This window comes from Lissotriton helveticus, chromosome 5_1 (assembly GCF_964261635.1).
Source record: "Lissotriton helveticus chromosome 5_1, aLisHel1.1, whole genome shotgun sequence".
NCBI classification, from domain to species: Eukaryota; Metazoa; Chordata; class Amphibia; order Caudata; family Salamandridae; genus Lissotriton; species Lissotriton helveticus.
In genome coordinates this window covers 1884874937-1884897596 of record NC_136065.1, presented here as the reverse complement: position 1 = coordinate 1884897596, position 22660 = coordinate 1884874937, and the positions used below count along the sequence as shown (strand labels likewise).

Below are 22660 nucleotides of genomic sequence, written 5' to 3'. Positions count from 1 at the left end.
ACAGCCCTTCAGCTTCCTTGCAGTGTTTTTTCTTTTTTCTTTTTTCCTTGATTCTCCAGATTACATTTCCAATTCTGCTGCCTATGTTGGTGTTTCTCACTACAGCCCTTTATCTCACTGCTTCCTTCCACATGTTGTGTTGGCCAGGGTTCTTAAAAAATTCATTATCAATTGAAGATACCTGAAGTCCAGCACTTGAATAGTTAAGAAGTCTCAATATTGATAGGCTAGGGAGGAATTATAATTATGATGGCATAATCGGAGTAATTCAATTAATTCTGCATTACTCTTTCACTCAAGATTACCAATAATTACATGACTACTCGGAACCTTGGCCGGGAGACGCATAGTCGGACCCATTAGGGGCCCGGGCCAAACACCGGCCGGGGGCGGGAAGCTCCGCCCCCCCACACACTTAAATAGCCTGCTCGAAAGGGGGCGACCAGGATTGGTCGCCCAAGTGCAAACATGAACCCCCCAATCTGGGGGCGAACTGAGTAGGCAAGGAGGGGGATAAATAGGGCGCAAAAGGCCCAGGGTGGCACAAACTCCCCCCTCCTCGTAGATAGAAGAAGGACCTACCAGGAGCAGGAGGCCTCAGCGGGCATCCTCTGCACGGCCATCCCCCAAGAATGCGGGGGTAAGGGGCCAGCACCCAAAACGGCGGCCCCTGCAAAGGCCAACAAAGGTCCCCCCGATAGCCAGAAGGAGGAGGACTGTGTCCCCAGAGCAGGTGTCTAGCTCAGAGGAGCAGGTGTCTAGCTTAGAAGAGGATGGGTGCAGCGACGACGAGGGGTCTGTAGCCAACACAGGGCCCCTCATGAAAGACACAAGGGACAAAACGGAATGGCTGACAGAGAGAAGGGTAAGCATGGCGCAAAGAGCGGCAAGCGGGGGCGCGAGAGTGTGCGTCGGGTTGGCACAACAGAATGGAAACATGGGCAGAGCTTATAGAGGGGCTCTCAGCTGGGGGTGGGCAATGTAGCAATGCAAGGGCATTGGGCCATGCATCTCCCATGGCAGGCAGGGTTAGGGGACAGTTCACAAGATTTCCAAGGGGAGACCTGGGCAACAAGGGCAGCCCACCCAGTGGCGGGGACTCCCTGGTGGCAATGGCCAGGGGTAGGAGCTCCATTCCCGGGGCTTATCCAGTGGGGCATTGGGGAGCAGGGGACGGACAGGACCAACACCAAAGGGCGGACAAGAAGGGCTATACAAAGGGGGCGACAAGCAAGGAGAAAGGGGTACCAAGCCAAAAACAACCACTGAGGGGGTACAGGGGCCCCTAGGGCTGAGAATACAAATGTAAGCTAGACAGTAGAAGGGTATGCCGCTAACGGGAAGCCGGCCAGTGAGTACTTGCGCTCATCCCTGAGCGCCCCCCACAACCACAAAACTGCTAAGGCTAGCCAATCTCATCCCACTAAAAGGGAAGGAGAGAATATGGAGGAAAGAGTTCATAGACATTTTCTCACTGTTAGAAGTCCGCCAGGCAGGGTTAGATTTAGCGGCGCACGACAAAAAGGACGAGGACAGAAGGGATCGCCACAAGCCCAGAGGAGAAAGATCAATAGAAAATGGCTGAAAGCCTTCAGAACATTGCCATGTATTTTCATTGAGAAATTTCCCCAAAGCGCAGCAGCACTAATTTTATACGAGCGAAAAGTGCATGAGGCGCAGCAGCAATATCAGGGAGAGGCATGGCTGAGATATGATGAGGGTTTCAGGGAGAAGATGCAGGTGTGGCCGATAATGGGATGGGATTGCCAGGACAGGGAAGGGTTCATGACACACATTGTGGCAGCCAGGGAAGGTGTAAGCAGCAACGAGAGCAGTTTTCGTCCTTACGGGAGTAAGGGAGAAGATGAGGGGCAGGGACAAGGGCTGAAAGGCAAAAACCAGGGCAATAACAAATCAGGATAAATATGCTGGAAGTTTGAAAAAGACAATTGTAAATGGGGAATGTCATGCAGGTTTCAGCATGCATGAGTGGGGAATCACCCTACCATCCGTTGTAAGCAGGCCCCAGGGGCAGGAGCCCACAAAGAGAGAATGGGAGCAAGCTAGTGAGGTACAGGCCTCTCCATACCCTGATGGGGACAACGGGGGCGAGGCGATCGGGGTGGAAGGGGGGAGCTCCCTCCGATCGTGAAACTGTAGGTAGCGTGGCGGAAGGAACACGAGAAAGATATAAAGAAAAAGAGAATTACTAAAAAGTAGAGGGAAGGCTCACACCGTGTACTTGGGATGCCTCACAACAGGGGCACTGAGGGAGCCAAGGGAGGCCTGCCGCCGTGGAAAGAGTAGATGTGATGCTCTCGCAGGACCCTTGGGATGCCTTGTGGCTGGGGTACCAAGGGATCGAAATAGAAGGACTCAGCCTCATGATAGATAGAGTAGATGGTCAAGCAAGGTCCTGGGGGATGCCACACGGCAGGACCACGGGGAGCAGGGAGGTCCCTCAAAAGGGCAAGACAAGTGGGACAGCACTTGCAGTCCAGGAAGGTCCCAAATCGGTAGCAAGTTGAAGCCTTGACCCGTGAAACAGAGGCCCAGACAGGGGGCCCGTCCTGTCTCCGGAACTTGAGGAGGCTGGGTCCACGCAGTGACAAAAATAATTGCAAAGACAAGAAAGTATATTGACAGGAAGATTAATAGAGCAATAGGATAACCATGATTAATGTTGCAAATGTATAAATGTGTTATGTTGAATAAACTGCGACCTTCTTTGGCACCTAAACACTATGTCAGTGGTTTCATTTGAGGGGCAGGAGGGACCAGTTGTTTGAAGCAACGGGGGGACAACTGGCCACCTGTAAGGGGTTAGAACCCGGGCCGGGGGAGGCGAAGCCAGACCCATTAGGGGCCTGTGCCAAACACTGGCCGGGGCAGGAAGCTCCGCCCACACTTACATTTAAATAGCCCGCTCGAAAGGGCTGAGAATACAAATGTAAGCTAGACAGTAGAAGGGTATGCCGCTAACGGGAAGCCGGCCAGTGAGTACTTGCGCTCATCCCTGAGCGCCCCCCACAACCACAAAACTGCTAAGGCTAGCCAATCTCATCCCACTAAAAGGGAAGGAGAGAATATGGAGGAAAGAGTTCATAGACATTTTCTCACTGTTAGAAGTCCGCCAGGCAGGGTTAGATTTAGCGGCGCACGACAAAAAGGACGAGGACAGAAGGGATCGCCACAAGCCCAGAGGAGAAAGATCAATAGAAAATGGCTGAAAGCCTTCAGAACATTGCCATGTATTTTCATTGAGAAATTTCCCCAAAGCGCAGCAGCACTAATTTTATACGAGCGAAAAGTGCATGAGGCGCAGCAGCAATATCAGGGAGAGGCATGGCTGAGATACGATGAGGGTTTCAGGGAGAAGATGCAGGTGTGGCCGATAACGGGATGGGATTGCCAGGACAGGGAAGGGTTCATGACACACATTGTGGCAGCCAGGGAAGGTGTCAGCAGCAACGAGAGCAGTTTTCGTCCTTACGGGAGTAAGGGAGAAGATGAGGGGCAGGGACAAGGGCTGAAAGGTAAAAACCAGGGCAATAACAAATCAGGATATATATGCTGGAAGTTTGAAAAAGACAATTGTAAATGGGGAACGTCATGCAGGTTTCAGCATGCATGAGTGGGGAATCACCCTACCATCCGTTGTAAGCAGGCCCCAGGGGCAGGAGCCCACAAAGAGAGAATGGGAGCAAGCTAGTGAGGTACAGGCCTCTCCATACCCTGATGGGGACAACGGGGGCGAGGCGATCGGGGTGGAAGGGGGGAGCTCCCTCTGATCGTGAAACTGTAGGTAGCGTGGCGGAAGGAACACGAGAAAGATATAAAGAAAAAGAGAATTACTAAAAAGTAGAGGGAAGGCTCACACCGTGTACTTGGGATGCCTCACAACAGGGGCACTGAGGGAGCCCAAGGGAGGCCTGCCGCCGTGGAAAGAGTAGATGTGATGCTTTCGCAGGACCCTTGGGATGCCTTGTGGCTGGGGTACCAAGGGATCGAAATAGAAGGACTCAGCCTCATGATAGATAGAGTAGATGGTCAAGCAAGGTCCTGGGGGATGCCACACGGCAGGACCACGGGGAGCAGGGAGGTCCCTCAAAAGGGCAAGACAAGTGGGACAGCACTTGCAGTCCAGGAAGGTCCCAAATCGGTAGCAAGTTGAAGCCTTGACCCATGAAACAGAGGCCCAGACAGGGGGCCCGTCCTGTCTCCGGAACTTGAGGAGGCTGGGTCCACGCAGTGACAAAAATAATTGCAAAGACAAGAAAGTATATTGACAGGAAGATTAATAGAGCAATAGGATAACCATGATTAATGTTGCAAATGTATAAATGTGTTATGTTGAATAAACTGCGACCTTCTTTGGCACCTAAACACTATGTCAGTGGTTTCATTTGAGGGGCAGGAGGGACCAGTTGTTTGAAGCAACGGGGGGACAACTGGCCCCCTGTAAGGGGTTAGAACCCGGGCCGGGGGAGGCGAAGCCAGACCCATTAGGGGCCTGTGCCAAACACTGGCCGGGGCAGGAAGCTCCGCCCACACTTACATTTAAATAGCCCGCTCGAAAGGGGGTGACAAGGATGGGTCGCCCAGGGCAAACACGAACCCCCCAATCCGGGGGCGAACTGAGTAGGCAAGGGGGGATAAATAGGGGGCAAGAGGCCCAAGGAGGCACAAAATCCCCCTCACCGAGTGAAGAAGGAATCCCACCCACCCTCACTAGAAGGAACGGGCGTCACAGCCCCAAGGGTAGAGGTGAGGCAGAAGGAACACAAGAAAGGTAGAAAGAAAAAGAGAGAATTACTAAAAGGTAGAGGGAAGGCTCACACAGTGTCCTTGGAATGCCTAAGGGGCACTAAGGGAGCCATGGGCCGCCTGCCGCCATGGAAATAGTAGATGTGATGCTCCTGCAGGACCCTTGGGATGCCTCACGGCTGGGACCACGGAGAGCAGAGAGGTCCGCGAAAGGGCAAGACAAGTGGGCAGCACTTACAGCCCGGGCAGGTCCCAAATCGGTTGTAAGTTGAAGCTTTGACCCACGAAACATAGGCCCAGACAGGGGGCCCATCCTGTCCCCGGAACTTGAGGAGGCTGGGTCAACGCAGTGACGAAAATAATTGCAAAGACAAGAAAGCATATTGACAGGAAGATTAAGAGAGCATTAGAATAACCATGATTAATGTTGCAAATGTATAAACGTGTTATGTTGAATAAACTGCGACCTTCTTGGCACCTAAACACTATGTCAGTGGTTTGATTTGAGGGGCAGGAAGAACTTTGACACCCTGTTGCACCCCTCAATTGTTTATGGGTGCACATGTTGCAGACATACATGCCCTAAGGGCATGTATATCTGCAACATGGCACTGAAGCAATTTGCATTAAATTGCTTTTTGGGGGGTGTTCGTTATTTACCACCAACTTGTAGTTGGTGGTAAATAACGAATCCTAACATGGGATAAGCACTCATTTAAGTGCTCCCTACATTAGGAATTCGGTAATTTACTGAATCGGTATTTAAGAAATCGCTAATTTACCGATTCCTTAAATTACCGATTCAGTAAATTACCGAATCCTTAATTTCGGCCCCCTACATAAGAAAAGCCCATTACCGGTCGGTAACGGCCGAAATTCGTTAATTTCGGCCGTTACCGACCGGTAATGAGCCACCTACATCTGGCCCTATATCTCTAAAACGGCCTTCAGCATGCTGATCACTTTTAAATGACCTTTGAAAAAAACATTACCATTACAATAAAGCAATCCACTGTGAAGAAATTGTTTCATTGGCTGAAACGATGTTGTCACTGCAGGCACATGCTTCGGTGTGTCAGGCTACAGGGTCAGTCCTGGATAAGACACAAAAGGTTGAGTAGTTAGATGGAGTCTGCGTGACAAAACAGTGTGGCAAAGGCTGAAGAACCCCACTGGACTGTATGTGAATAACCTGATTGCTCAACAGATTGTACACCGGAAGCCAGCAGGGATAAGGGGCTAGTTGATCGCATATCAGTCCAACACTGATACTGTTTCCTGGAAAGTCACAACAGTGCATTCACAAAGACAGAAAAAAAACTTTAATAGGAGTCTGAGATATTGCTTTCTTCCACCTCCAAAGAAAAAGATATATTTATATAGACGGTTGCCTCGTCCTGGGCAGATGGTGAGCTAATGTTAGTTAAACTCTCATTATATAAATCTATAGCGAGAAGACGGATTTTGTAAATGTGAACCACAAAACTGAATGATCTGTTAAGCTAAAAGAAAAAACAAAATAGGTGCATGCCAAGCTGGTTCTGATGCTGCCCCCACATGGTGCTGCAACCAGTGTGCCAGTCTGTCTGTTCAGTGATTGCAGTCAGTTTCTTCGTTGTTTTGCCAGTTTCACTTTGCCCCAAATAAGCACGCATTGCTTTGCACATTTACTAGGTGTTTCCATTTTGCCATGCCAGCTTCATAATGCTTCAGTTAAGCATGAGTTGCCAAGCCACCAATTGTCTGGTATTTGGTACTATAAGCCCTGCTACTTGCATTTTAGATAGTGCCATCACATGGATACTTCCCCCTCATAAGCCAGGCTCCCCTCCTTTGCGGGCAGTGCCACTGTGTGGCAGGTTGTTCTGTGGCAGGTATTCTCTTGACATGTTTTCAGATGCCACCGCCCTCCACTGATGGCACGTTACCCTGAGTAGCACCTTAAGTATGAGTGCCTATGTTTTATAACTGATGCCACAATTCACAAAGCAGTTGGAATCAGCATCGCTAGAGCTGCCCATGATGGTGCTGGGACAGCCGCCCTTGTCAAGGCGCTGGTTTGAACACCCAGCATGTGTGCCTCTTTGCTTCTCTCATGCATCTGTCTACTACTCACTGGTAGGTCTAGCCCTGTGCACCAACCACACTGGTATCCAGCACTCTAAAGGACATATCAATGCCAAAATTAAATATAGCTCTCACTTGCCTTTCAATATACTGCTGTGCTAGTGGGAATCTGTTCACACTAACATGCCTCTGTTCGTTAGCTGTGGAATGTAATAGGAATAGGGAGGCCTGTCAAGCTACATACATTTGTGTAAAAGGTGGATTGAAAACTTCACATGTTTTGGTCTTTCTTAGAGTGGCCTCTGGGGATCCAAAGAGTAGCTCCTCTAACTATCAAGATTCTACCACTGTGTGGTGCCCTTGTTGACCTGCTTTGGTCCCTTGTTTGCAGATGTGGGTGCATTTTTCGAGCCGGGGACATGGCTGCGCTACAACATGTCATCAGCCTACGAGGAAGCGGCCAGGCAGTTTGCCAGTATATTGACCCAAACTGCAGCCGAGGATCCCTTTCCGAGATTGAGCTACCCCTACAACCCAAGGGACAACCTGACCATGAACCGCGAGGAGATCGTGTTCAGCTTCAGCACCACGGTGGCGCCCGCTGTGCTCATCTATATCAGCACTTTCACCAAAGACTATATTGCCATCATCCTCAGAGAGGACGGTAAGAGCCAATTATCCAAATTCTTGACAAGATGAAGTCAGAATGGAGGAGGGCGCACAGAGAGAGGGCGGTCATTGTGGAGGGGTGTATAGCGATCTCAAAGAAAAGTGGAAATACTGGGTACAGGGAGAATTTATTGTTTTAGTGGGATATTGTTTTCAAAGAGAATGGCCATACTGGGAGAATGAATTTTCTTTGCAGAAATGTATTGTTTTGCATCAAGAATAGGTATATCATTAGAGTGCACTGTTTGCGCAGAAAAGCTCGTAGAGAATAGGACCACTGGTTGAGCGCTTTCTGTTCTTAGGCAGTGTGCATACTGGAGAAGTATTGTTATGGAACAGATGTATAGTTTACACCTAGAATGGGCTCTGTGAGAGAATTGCATGTTTTGAGGCTGTCTGCAGAGTGGAAGAAGGCTTTGCTATTATAGTGGTGCGTGGTCTTAAGGCATGGTTATAACAGAGATGGATTGGTCTCACAGAACATGGTAATATTCAGAGAATGCATTGCTCTCGCCGACTATGGGCATACAGGGAGAAGTTATTGTTATACTCACATGCATTTTTAACAGTGAATAGGCATACTGGGAGAAGGTGTTGTTATTACACAGATTTATTTTTAACAATGAATGGGCATACTGGGAGAAGGTGTTATTAAAGAGATGTATTTTGTTTTTAGGGAATGTGCATAGGGAGAAGGTATTCTTATTACAGAGGTGTATTTTTTTACAGTAAATGGGCATACTGGGAAAAAGTGTTGTTATTGCACAGATGTATTTTTAACAAAGAATGGGCATACTGGGAGAAGTTATTGTTATTACGCTGATGTATTTTTAACAGTGAATGCGCATACTGGGAGAAGTTATTGTTATTACACAATGTATTTTTAACAATGAATGGGCATACTGGGAGTAGGTATCGTTATTGCGCACACAAATGTATTTTGTTTTACAGTGAATGTGCATAGGGAGAAGGTATTCTTATTACACAAGTGTATTTTTTTTACAGTAAATGGGCCTACTTGGAGAAGGTGTTGTTATTACACAGATGTTTTTTTTCTACAATGAATGGGCATATTAGAAGAAGGTATCATTACACCGATATATGTTTTACAGTGAATGGGAGAAAACATGATCATCACGCAGATGCATTGTTTTAAATTTGAACAGGAGTAATGGGCAGATTAGTCAGATTTATTATGGGTACCTATACTACTTCTTTATCTAAAACTGTATTTTAATTCTCCTTTCTTCTACATTATATCCTCTTTTCTATTTCTTCTTGTCTCTTCTTTTTTTCAAAACATGGGGTTATATTTTATAATACCATAACTTGTTTATAAATATAATATGTTTCCTTCAATATGAAATATTATTTAATATATTTTGATGACTATTATCCATTTCTACTTTTAGATTTGGTAGCATAATTCTTTTATTTAACATCAATAAATTCTTATTGAACTCAAAATAAAATTGTGATAGTAAAGTAAATCAAATTAAAGTGTGTTTTATATGTTTAGCAATAGGCTCTCAATCTATTTTCTCGTTTTTGTCTCGACACAAAGACCTTTCTGCTTTACACCAGTGGCTGAATCATGCAATATTGGTGTTGTCCTTTTATGTGCACCTAAGCTTACTTTCTGACAATCGATAGGTTACTCAAGTAACTTTGTGAACTGTCTTTATTGCTAATAGATTTTGAGTAGGAGTCTGAAAGGGTTTGACGTTATGTTCCGCGAGGCAGTAAAGGGCAGGTTTTCCAGCATCATACGGGTGATCGTACTATCCAGAATGTGCATCTTGTATTCACGTCACACTTGTCGTCTTTCCAGGTATCTTGGAGCTGCGCTACAACCTGGGCACATTGAGTCCGTACATTTTTCCTTTGAGTAAAACAAATCTGACCGACGGAAGGCCGCATCGTGTGAACGTCACGAGGCTCAACAGGATCATCTACTCTCAGGTTGAGTTGGCCAAAATGTAGTCGTTGTGTCCTCTAATGTGTATAGTGTACTTAAAAGCAGGTGGCAGATGAGGCGTCTGTCACACGGGGGTTGGTTCAGTCCCAGGTTATTACGTTTCGAAATATTTTCTCCTATTATAAGATGTGTGCAGTAGAGTGAGTGAGGAATCACAATTATAAGTTTTGTGGTAGTTACTACAAATTCCTCACAATTTTCCCCAAGTAAATTTTGGCAGGTGAAACCTGCTGAATTTTCCAAAGAAAAATGCACTATGAATAATGGTACTTGCGGATTTTGGTGCGCAAAAGAACCAAAACCTTCATGTTAATCCCCATATTAAAGGGCACAACTTGCAATAGGTGACAATGATCGCATATTATAAATTCCAGTTTCCGTGGTATTGAATTTTTAAACAGTGCATTAATACTCACCTTCCAAGTCAAGCCACTCGTGATGAGGGCTTTTGTATCCGAATACCATTTGAGGAACATAACCCCAACCCTCCACTCCCCCCACACAGTCCTCACCCGCAATCTTTACTCAGCAGACAAGAACCTTTTAGCCACGTCCAAACCTGCCACTTTGAATATTCAGTCTGATGAAGTAGCTTGCAACATTGGAGTCCACTTCCTTCTGACATGCACTCCACTCCCATCTCTCCACCTTCAAAATGCTCTAAAACATACTTCCTGAGGGAAAGACTGACTATGGGTCTTATCATGTGTTTGGCGGTGCGGGAGTGGGACCACCGCGCTCCCCGCACCGCCAAACCCATGTCTGAATCGCCTGCCAGATTAGGAGTTTCCTCCTGTCTGTTGGACTGTTCTTTGGTATTTCCAGGGCGGTGCCTATGAAATAGGGACCACAATGGGAAGGTCAAAGGCAGTACCTACAAAGCATGGACTGCTTCAGTCCATGACGTGCAGGTACTGGTGTGCATGCACACAGGGGGGCACTTTTCTTTCCAATATTTAAAGTAAAACGATTTGCCTTTGTATTTAAGGAATTTGTTGTACCACATCTCGGAGGATATAAAACACTGAAGAGGGGAGAGGTTGCAAGAGAAAACATTGTGTAACAGCGTATGAGAATATTTTAAAATAGGGTATTTAGTTAAAAAAGAGCAATTTGACATAAAGACAGTATGTTGAACTGAAAAATCCTTTAAGAGAGAGCGTTCCAGGAGAATCCATTTAGGCACAGGAGTATCTGTAAAGTCATAAGCTAATGAAAAGGATTGTTTGATCAAGAAAGCGGAGTGGTATATTTTAAAATTGGGGAACCGAACACCACCTTCATTTTTAGGGCGCATCAATTTATGTAAGGCTATTCGAGGGTGTTTGTCATTCCACAAGAATTTAGAACAAATAGAGTTTATTCGGGAAAAATATGAATTAGGGATTTTAAAAGGGAGCATAGAAACAGTGTAGAGAACATGGGGAGTAATCATCATTTTAACCGTATCTAATCTACCCCACCAGGAGAGAAATAAGGGGGACCATATTTGAAGGAGGGATTGAATTTTCTTTAAGAGGGAATCGAAAGTAAATTTTAGGGTGTCCCCCAAAGATGATGAAAACCATACACCAAGATATTGGAGTTTAGAAGGACACCACACAAATTCACTGTTATTAAACATGTATTGATAACAAACCGAATTTAGGGGAAGAACTTCCGTTTTAGTTAGGTTGAGCTTAAATCCCGATATAGATGAATACAACCGCACCTCATCCAAAAAGTGTGGAAGGGACGAAGTAGGGTCGGCCATATATACCAGTACATCATCCGCATAAGCAGACATTTTAATCTCTGTAGATGGGAGTTTAAAGCCAGCAATTCCAGGATTGGACAAATCTGTTCTAAAAAAGGCTCAAGACACAGAATAAATAATAAAGAGGACAGAGGGCATCCTTGACGCGTGCCTCTAGATAAAGAAAAAAAACTAGAGAACTGGTTATTAACAAAAATATTGGCTCGGGGAGAAGAATAAAGGAGTTTAATCAAGGATTTAAAGAAGGACCAAAGCCAAACGATTGTAGGGTGCGAAACATGAACTGCCAGTTAATTCGGTCAAAGGCTTTTTCAGCATCTAGGGACAAAGCTGCCATCGGAACTTTGAGGTTTTTACTATGAGCAATAACATTGGAAAACATGCGAGCGTTATCAGCAGCAAGTCTACCTTTCACAAACCCCACTTGGTCCGTTTTAATCAAACGGGGAATAATGGAGTCAAGACGTAAAGCCAGAATTTTAGCAAAAATTTTGCAGTCATAATTAATTAATGATATAGGGCGGAAGTTTTTACACTGTGAATGATCTTTGTCAGGCTTGGGAATTATGATAATTAGCGCATCCAAAAAGGATCCAGATCCCTTGGCATCTGAAATAAAGGAATTAAATAGTTGTAGGAGTTTTGGTGCAAAAAAGGTATGAAAAGTAGAGTAAAATTCAACAGATAGGCCATCAGTGCCTGGTGTCTTTGATTTTTTAAGAGAATGAATGGCCCGAGTGACTTCCTGGAGAGTAATGTCCTTCTCCAGATGAGCAAAGTCATCTGTAAGGGATGGGGGAGGGGGAAGGCCGTCAAAAAAGGATGTTAAGTTTACATCAGAAGGGTATGTGTCATCAGTGTACAAGGACTGGTAATAATTATGAAACACTTCAGCAATGTCTTCATCAGATGAGACTAGTTTATTAATCGATTCATTAAAAATAGGGCCTACAGTTTTACGTTCTGATTTGATTTTTAAGTAATTTGCCAACATTTTCCCCGCTTTATTCTGGCCACCATGGAATTTAGATTTGATTTTAATGAGGGTGTTACAAGCTTCATTAGTGATAATTTTGTTTAGGTCCGTTTTAGCTAGGATTAAGTCCTGAAGGGCAGAGGGAGACTTGGAGGAAAAATAAGAGTGTTCAAGCAATTTAATTTTCTGAAGTTGGTCTTCAATTTCTTTCTGTTGAGTTTCTTTTTCTTAGATACATAAGATATTGTAAAAGCTCGAAAAGCAGCCTTAAAAGCATCCCAATTATTAGGAATGGAGGTGTCAGACGGGTTATTAAAGGAGAAGAACTCATTAAAAAAAACCACAATTTCCTTCATAAAAACAGTGTCAGACAAAAGAAAGGAATTACATTTCCAACGACTAAATTTGGAAGAAATGAGGGAGAGGTCCAGGGTAGTATAAACAGGAGATATGGAACCAATCACAGATTTTTGAACGGACGGGAGTAGGGATTTACTAACCATAATGTAGTCAATCCTCGAGCGGGTGTGATGTACATTAGAGAAAAAAGTATATTCTAACAAATCAGGATTACACCTTTTCCATGAATCATATAAAGAACGGGAGGCAATGGCAGATTGAAAGCTCTTATGAGATTTATCAGGTTGAAATTTACTGGAGGATAATCTATCTGAAAAAGGGTCTAACCATTGGTTAAAATCACCAGCAATAACAAAATCTGGGCAATCAATAGACGAAATAAGGACCTTGATATCTTTCCAAAATTTAGGATCAGGGCGAACCGGACCGTAGATATTTAGCAATACCAAAGTCTTATTCTGGATGACAACCTTAGCTAATGCCCACCGCCCTTCACCGTCATTCTGAGAGGAAATAATTTGAACATTTAAAGCTTTATGAAATAGAATAGCCACCCCCCCCTTTTTACTAACAGCAGGAGAAAACACAACTTGGCCCACCCAATGTCTTTTCAGCTTCATAGATTCAACATCAGAACAATGCGTTTCTTGAAGAAAAACAACCTGTGAATGAAGTTTTGATAAATGAGACAATACCTTTTGACGCTTGACCGGGTGACCAAGACCTCGTACATTCCACGAGACAAAGTTACACATGGTGGAAGGAGGGAAGGATGGGCGACACATGGAATAGACACACGTCAAGGAGATAACTACAATAGGGGAAACAGCAAATAAATAAGTTACAAGAGGAGAGAGCTCTCAACACACTCATAATACTTAAAAACAAAAATGCTGCACCTAGAAACAGAGAAAAAAACATCATGAATAACGAATATGTAAGGAGAGACCGTTCAGGAACAGAAAAACATGGAAGAAAGAAGAACGAGCAAGAAAGCCAGATAAAGAAAAAGACAGAGATAGAAAAGGGAGAAAGGATACAAAGGAGGAAAAAATAGAAAAGAGTAGACAGATCAAGGCATAGGAGCCTGATCGGAGAGAAGGAAAACAACCAATACAATAGGGGCATAGATACACCAAGGAGGGGACACAACCCCACGGGCTGCCAAAGAAAGGACATATACACAAAAAAGGGTGAAAAAGGGGTACCTCAAGAAAAGAAACATGAACCGGGAAGAAAAGAAGAAAAAGTCAAAAGGAACCAAAGAGAAGAAATGTAGAACGACAATGAAGGATCAAAGCAAGAGATACACTAGTTAGCAGTGTCCATGTTGGAAGAGGAGACACTTTGTAAATACGTGTGAAGCGTTTGTGGATCATCAAATGAGCGAGTACGACCATTATGTGTTATCTTGCAAAAACAAGGATGCAGAATACCATATTGAATGTTCAACTGTCTCATTAAAGGTCGGGCATTTGTGGCAGTAGAGAGATCCTGTGAGATAAAGATGTTGTGCCCAGACCACTGGAGACGTCGTTTAAGCCTAGCAGCCTTCAAGACAGACATTAGCTCTGTGAACTCAAGAAAAAGCATAATAATGCCACAAGGCTTGGTAGAGTTGGAGTTTATACGGCCTAGACGGTGGGCTCTCTGTATGTTGAGGGGGTGCGAGGAAGGTTGAAGATCCAAAAGGTCATGTAGGAATTTTCGTAGGAAAGAGACCATGTCTGGACCCTCCATATTTTCCGGAATACCATAAACGCGTAGATTGTTCCTACGATTACGGTTTTCAAGGTCCTCGGTGTGTAGTTTGAGTTTGTGGATTTCTTGCTCCAATAATGGGATTTTAGCTGAGGCATCCTGGATATCGCTCACCCGTTGCTCCAATTGCAGGACCTTGCTCTCCATAACAACCCAGCGTTCCTCAATTTGCTTAAGCTTTTCATTGGTGGCGGACATGAACGGTTGGAGACCACGGACCTCCTCAAGAATGGAGTCCAGGACAGGGTTAGAGGATGACTGGATGGGAGAAGGCGGGTCATTTTTAGGTCTCTTAGGTTTGGCTCCAGTATGTGATAGTTTTGGATTAGGAGAGTCATTAGCCATGTTGTTATTGTTAGAATGAGTCAAAGAGCGCTGAAATAGTAGGTAGTATGAGGGCACACTACACAGATCCACAAGAATTTATACTGCTGGCAAAATGTTACTGTCTCAGAGATAGCAGGACAGCAATAAGAGTATGGTAGTCAAACACGCTGGGCACTAAAAGATGGGATAGATGCCAGACAGCAACATGAGTAAATGACTAAGCACTGCTGTGATAGAGCTTGAATGGACGTCGTGAGAATAAGCTGAGAGGAGTCATAAACCCTCAAAAGAGGCACCTACATGAGCCAGCACATTCAAATGGCAAAACAGAATGGTAAACTTCACTTCGAAAATCATTGCAATAACGATGGCAGGAAGAAAACATGTTATCTCTTCATAACAAGCAGACCTAAAATGGCGGCCATAATTTCACTCAGCAAGTCGAAGAGAAGGCTTAAAGTTAGGAAGCGCCATGTAGCCATTGAGTATCATCACAGCTTATGCCACATTATTAAGCATATGGGATATAAACAGTCAGTATAGAGTCTGAGGCATCGTAGGGGAAGCGGTGAAGCGCACACAGGTGTAAACACAGATGCGGGCTCAGCGGCCAAAATGGCGGCCGCCCACGTCTCAGAAGGAAGAGAAATTACAGCGATTCACCAAAGTCGCAGCGCGGCAAGAAATCGTCCCAAAACGGTCTCCTCATGCTCCTCGCACCTTCCGCCAACACTGCAGCGCCCAAAGCCGTTCAGACAGACGACGAGAGAGGTTCTCACGGCATCCGCAGGTCTAGTCTAGGTCTATAACTTTTAAATCTACTTATAGCTGTAAGCTTGAAGCCTTTCCCTTGTCTGGATGCGAAGCTGCTTTTTTTAAATTAGCAATTAACCCCCAACTTACCTTGTCGGGCCTCCTGGTTTACCGCCCCCCCGGCAATGCCCACACCTGGACATCTTCATTTGCCGAGACTATAGCTCCCCTACTTCTCAGGGCAGCAAATTTGACCATTCTAGGTGATCTCAATTTGCATCTTGAAGATCCTTTATGCACCACCAGCAAGCACTTCCTATCGGATCTGGAGGTTCTCAATCTTTCGTTGCGTAATTTTGGATCCACTCACTCGGCTGGACATCAATTGGATCCCATTCTTTCCAATCTCCCCTTTGATTGTTCACAGAGTGCCCGCCCGTTGGAGTGGTCCGACCACTTCGCAGTCCACTTTTCTTTATCCCATACTGAGAACCTGGTAAAGAGTGGCTGCGGTAAGGGCGAACTAATCCACCGGTGGGGTAAACTTGATGTTACGAAGTTCAACCAGCACCTTTCGAACACCTGCCCTGAGGACATTGACGTTCCGGTTTTGGAACTGAACACCGCTGTATCACACTGGCTCACTAATGCTGTAACCACTCTTCTTCCTCTAACACCGAAACATTTTAGGTCTCACCGTTCCCCGGCACCCTGGTTCTCTGCTGATTTGAAGATCTTACGAACCAATTGCAAGGCTCTTGAAAGGAAATGGAGGCATTCTTACTCGGTTTCCCGGAAAGCTGCCTATAAAGAGGCTTTGGAGGGATACCACTCACAATGTAAAATTGCGAGAGCTGCATACACTGTGAGTACAGTGACGCAAGCACAGAACTGCCCACGTACTCTTTTCTCTGTTGTCAAGAAGTTGACAGGAGCGGATACTGTCCCGATTCCTCCAGCCTTGGAGGAAGTCCAGTGTAATTCTATTGCTGAATTCTTTATTGCCAAGGTTGAGCGCATATACGACTCTATGAGCGCTCCCTTGACAGTAAATGAACCCCGATCGGGACAGGCTGCGGCGATCGAACAACTGCTTCCAATGGCGAAAGTTACAAACTGGCAACTGTTTGATGATACCTCGTTCCTTTCCTGCTTGAGCAGTGTTAGATCTGGTTCACCTCATGATCCTGTACCTGCGAAAATCCTAAAGCTACTGGACCTTGAACCCCGGCGGGTTCTCATGAGGCTCCTCAATGCATCTTTAACTGAGTCTCATGTGTTGCAGGAATGGAAGCATGCGATGGTTGTCCCTCTCCTAAAGAAGGCAGGAGCCGATGTGTCCAACCTCGCCAACTTTAGACCCATATCCTTGTTGCCTGTTCTTTCAAAAGTGCTGGAAAGGCATGTTAACACTCAGTTAAACCATCTTGTGGAAAGCTCGGGTTTTTTACATTCCTCCCAGTCCGGCTTTCGAGCGCATCATTCCACCGAGACCGCGCTCCTTGGAGTGACGGAGAGTTTGCGGCACGGTATTGATCGCGGGGAGACATCTGCACTCATCCTTTTGGATTTGAGTGCGGCGTTCGATACCGTGTCCCATTCCATTCTTTTGAATTCTCTCCGGTCCCTGGGAGTAGATGGCCTGCGTTAGCCTGGATTGCCTCCTTTCTAGCTGTTGCGCATTATAAGTTCAAATAAATAAATAAATAAATAGTCCGCAGCGGAGCTCACGGAGATGTCATCCTCACCCCTCGGCGCGTAAGCCACCCCCCCCTCACGTCACACTTTTAATGGCAGTCGCACCCCCAGGAAAAGTGTGGCGTTAAGAAAACTCCTAAAATGTTTGGCGGTCCGCACGGACCCCCCAAGCATATTGCGGCGCCAATACTGCCACTTCACCGATCTCTGATCACTGGTTGGATGGCCCAACCGCCCAGGTCCTAATAGGACGTCCGGAAGACAGCCACTGCTACGCCCACACAAGTCTGGCGGTCCCTAGACCGCCAGTTTCGTAATAACCTCCTAAATCTTTATCAAGATTCTACATGTTATCCTTTCATTCTCTAGGCCATGTCTCATGTATATAAACATATTGTAAGATGTTTTAATGTATGCAGTGTTTCGTAATCTGTGCAGTAATTTGCATCATCACTCATCCATAACTACTAGGAACTCTATCAGGTTTAAGTTATCCTTTTCAACTTTTCACTTGTCCTATGAACTGAGAAATGCTCTCGATAATGTTTTCCAAATAGACAAATTAATTAATAAATAACTGTCCTTTGAAATGAGTCGATCAGTTGTGTTAGCTTGTGCCCCATCACCATGACTACCACTCTAATTAATCTGTGCATTCTTTTGTGAACACTTTCCATGTGGCCTCACATGGTGATTTTAAAGATAGATGAGAGCAGTAAGCAGTGCTTAATTTGAGCCGGTGGTATCAGTGCTCGGCACCAGCACTTAATTATCAACACTGGGGCTTGTGACAGTCTGCCACAAGGTGGTGCTGTCTAAGTAATTTAGAGATGCCACAGCAACAGTTAATTGTTCAGTCAATATACATGAAAAATGACTAGTATCTGTAGCCCGAGCCATTCACTTAGCTTTGGGGGCCTGAAATAGTCAGAATTATCACACTTGTAGGTCTGTGATGATTAGTAGTTGTGGTGTTACTATCATTGGCAGCATGGCAGGGGTGATGTGTGGTGCAAGCTGCAGAGGCCTACTGACGGGAGCCCTGGCACTTATTTTTTTACAAAGTAAACACTGGCAGTAGGGCGTCAACTTGGCCCTCTACTACCGCCCTTTTCCCCTTTCTCCACTGTATTTAGACCTCAGATAAGTAATATGTTTAACTCATGGTTTGAGGGATGAACTGTTGTGTTTTCATTAATGGAAATAAAAACTCCCAGATATATAAAAAACGTTGTACTTTCAGTGTGCATAGAATAACAATGTACTTAATAATAACTTGTTATTTATATTGTGTTTGACGGCCGGCAAAACACCTCATGAGCAGTAAAGGGAGTGCCCACCAGTCCCCCATCTGCAGTGTCATCCCTTGGACCCACCGCCAAAGCTCGGCAGAGTCCTGGGTGCGGGTCCAAGGGATTAAAATAAAATGATAAAAAAACGGATTAAAAACCAGTTTTATTATCGTTTTATGTAGTGGTGGTGGCACTCTTGACTTGCAGCTCACAAACACAACAACAGTGGGGGCTTGGCCAATTAAACTTTATTAAAACATTGATTCAGGTCTGTAATGCTAATATCTACTTTATTAGCAGCATAAGCCAAAAAAGTAAATAAATGAATAACAATAGGCTAGACCAATCACTCAAGTCATAACCATGCTCCCCGATGAAGTACATGTTCTCTGGTGTTAGTCTAGGTACACCTAGGACCTACAGGGACTACTCAGATAGTCCACCTCTTGCATAATTCATGAAGTGCGGAGGAAGGTCTAATGTGTAGTGCCAGGTTATTCCATGCTTAAAAAAATGCAAGAGATGGCTCGACTGCTGAATCTGGTTTTCAGTATGTGTGGGATTTGTGCAAGTAGGAGACCAGAAGAGCAGAGTTGGACGGAAGGTTTGTACATGCAGATGCGATTGTTGAGGTATTCTGGGCCAGTGTTATGAAGTGCCTTCAAAGTGTGGGTGAGGAGTTTGAATTCTGCTTATTTGTTAATGAGGGGCCAGTGGAGCTCCTTCAGGAGTGGTGTGATGGGAGTGTGGTGTGGGAGGTTGAGAGTGATTCTGGCTTCCAAATTCTGTATATCCTGTAGCATTCTGGTGTTTTTTTGTGATCCTAACATAGAGGATGGTCCCATAGTCCAGCTTGCTGCATCATGCAGAATATAAGGTTCCCTCATCAGACTGTGGGCTGGGCAGGTGGCTTAAATATGGTTTCCATAGGTCATTTTTGGAGCTAGTTAAACTATCTCTATTTCATCAGCTCATTGTGTTCACTTGTGCTTTTTTGAAGCATAGGGCACCTTTGCAGATCATTGGATTAACAGTGCATAGCATGTCTGATGAAAAGTGAAGTGATGACTGTTTTCTGGTTTTCAGGTGGATTATTTTCCGATTGACGAAAATGCGCTTTCCCTCATCAGCGACCAAAGGCTTGACTCTCCAAAGGCCCTTTTCCTGGGAAGAGTAATGGGTATGTGAGTCCTTGGATTGCGTCAATTTCATGACAATTTTCATTTTGTAATGCATATCACTTTAATGGATTCTGATAAGAATAAGTTTGATTAAAACGGGGGGGGGAATGTCAGTTTGATGAAATAATGTAACTTTGCAAATGCTTTCAGTTTACAAAGTGAGTGAAATTACAGGTAAAACAGCTAAAATTTGGCTTTGAGGATGGATCTCCCAAAAACGTCCTTCTTGCAAAAGAGTTTTTACAGCAGTCTGCCCCCTCATAATGTCATTGTAGCATCTGTATCGACTTTATCAAGTGGTGACATCACCACTGAGATCGTGGTGCGATCCAAAGGGATATCCTTTTAAAGAGAGCAATTTGCACTGACTTTACTCTGGTTTTAGCAACACAGAAGTGGCGTTGCCAGAATCTTCTATGTTGGTGGAGGAGTCTACAACTGTAGTTCTTCATCTACGTTTCTAGCTACTGTCAAGCTATAGTCCTCCTTTTACGTAAGTGGTTGCTGCCAAGTTGCGCCACCACTTTTATTTCTCTGACATGTGCCAGTTTTTGGTTTTATATATCCTGTCACCCTACTCCATGTTCACTAGAACTTGGCAATCCACACTTTCCATGGCAGCACAAACGATTTAGCACGCTAATGATTAGAGGCTAGCAACTAACCCACAGTTGTAGTATGGCTCAGTGTGTGTCAACCAAAATAGCCTTTTGCAAATCCTTGCTCGATTGCCAGACAGGGTACTGATACTCCAGAATGTCTACGCTATTATAACTACCACAACAAAATGTAGATATACTATTGCGTCAAAAACATCGACTATACAACTTCTACATTCCACTCTGAGAAGCAAAAACATCCACAAAATATTAAAGCATCACAAATATGTTATAGCATTTGTGTTTTGTAAAAAGAAAAACTAATAAGTCTGTTATATAGTCCCCATAATCATTTTCACACATTTTAAACATAATATCTAAAAATGAACATTTTTGTCAAAAAAAGGTCTACAGTTTACAAAATAAGTTTTTTTAAATACCCTTTTTTCATTTCAGTAAGAATGTATGGCACACGTTAGTGCAATAATGACATGATTGATTGTCCAGAATGTTTAAGACAAAAGTGATTGCAAAGTAAAGTTCAATAGACTTGGTAAAATACCCAAAATCTTATACAAAACAAGGAATGTAGTGTCTTATCCATGTCAATTTGTATTGTTGTAAAATGTATTTACATGTACAATATGATGGAGATCCTAGATAAAAAAAACAATAATAATAATCATCAAAAGAAACCAAATATAAGAGAAAGAGGAGGGAAAATCTCTGAGTCTGAGCATTGTCTGATCTGAAGTCTTACTTAAGCGGGTCAGTGTCAATGAGGTCATTAGAAAGGAGTTCTCCAATTAAGATGTCATAGGAGAACAAATCTAGGAACACTTTGGTGGTTTGTTTTTCTGATGATCATTGTCAAGGGTGCCTCACAATTATTGGGGAAGGAGTGGGCTTTCTAAAAACATGTGTTGTCAGCAGCTCTAACAAAGCATAACCAGGCCCATCAATTATGAAAGGACATATTTGGTTAACTATTCCTTTCAGAGAGTATCAACTTGATTCCTAAGGCCAAAATAAGGTCTATAAGTTGAAGGTCGGTAGGAGAAAAAATGGGTATAGTAGAAGCAGATTAGATGCCCAAGATAGCTGTGGCAGCGTCAAAATTTAGGGAATATATCCGACTCTGCGATGCGGCGAGCGCAAGGTAAGTGGTTTTATTTATTTTTTATTTTAATTTTACCTATCCCTTCATCTGTCAACTTCAATCCTCCCCACCCCACCACCCCACCGCTCATACCTGTGCTGGCTGCACCTGCATTAATCCTTACTGATACTCGTGGGTTAGAATATAGGGCCAATATCATTCTAAAAAATGATTTGGCCAAGTCTTAACAAATCTATCTCTCTATCAAACCCTAGGTCTCTCTCAAAAGGAGTACCTCAAGGTTCGATACTTACGCATATTCTTGATACCATTTTTGAGCACTAAATTGAATAAAATAGCTTCAAGTTACTATGTTATTTGCATAAGGGTAGTTTGCATTCTGCAGCACTGATTCAGAGTTTATTGAGGAGATGACGTTTCAGGTCTCTTTTGAAGCCTGGGAAGGAGGGGTTGCAGTGAAGGTCCCTGGGGAGGGAGTTCCAAATGCTGGGAGCATTACCTGAAAAAGAGCGAGGCTGAGAGGTTTTCCTTTTAAGTTTCAGAGACACAAGTAGAAGAGCGGTGGAGCTTCTCATAGGTCTGGCACTTCCTGCTCTTGTGACTTTATTGTCTAAATAGTCAGGGGAATGAGAGTGAAGTGCTTTGTCGGTGATGCAGGCGGTCTTCTAGATGCATCTTCCTTCAATGGGAAGCCAGTTTAGGGACATGAGGTCAGGTGTAATGTGTTCATACCGTTTACAGTCTGTTATAAACCGGGCTGTCATGTTAAGTACTCATCTAAGGGCGCAAGGTTCGTTTTCGTGGTCCCTGTGAGTATAGCATTCCCGTAGTCAAATTTAGAGAGGACCAGCGATTGAACGACCCATTTGAAATTGTCTGATGGGATGAATGGTTTAATTGTTTTGAGGTGTTTAAGTGTGTAAAGCGCTCCTTTGGTTGAGTTTTTTATATGGTCCTTCAGTGAAAAATCTTTGTCCAGGGTGAAGCTTAGGGATTTAGCCGAGTTGAATAGAGTGAGCGAACAGTTTAGGGTTTGAGGTCAGTGATCCAGCCTTGGATTGGGATGTGGTTACTTTTGGGGGGGGAATAGAATGATTTCCTTTTTGTTGGGGTTGAATTTTAGATGATTGGTGTAAAATCAGAATTGAATCTTACTCATTGTGATGTTAAGATTGAGATTGTCGCTGTGTGATTTGATTTTGTAGTACAGTTGCATGTCATCAGGGTAGAGGTGATATTTGATCCCTGCTTGTTTCAGGATGATAGTAAGGGATTCCATGAATGGGTTGAAGGGTGAGGGGGGGAGTATTGAGTCATGGGGGACACCAAGTGAGACAGGAGTTGGATTTGTGAGGC

General features: G+C 44.4%; 1 protein-coding gene across 1 annotated transcript in view; it reads left to right on the top strand.

The window, feature by feature from the left end:
- The window catches only part of CNTNAP1 (contactin associated protein 1), a 199190-nt gene that overhangs the window by 165872 nt on the left and 10658 nt on the right, over window positions 1–22660 (top strand). The window contains exons 19-21 of the mRNA XM_078640668.1: window positions 7226–7498; window positions 9335–9465; window positions 19491–19584. Of these exons, the coding sequence (XP_078496794.1) occupies window positions 7226–7498; window positions 9335–9465; window positions 19491–19584 (498 nt within the window). The remainder of the gene's footprint in view (window positions 1–7225; window positions 7499–9334; window positions 9466–19490; window positions 19585–22660) is intronic.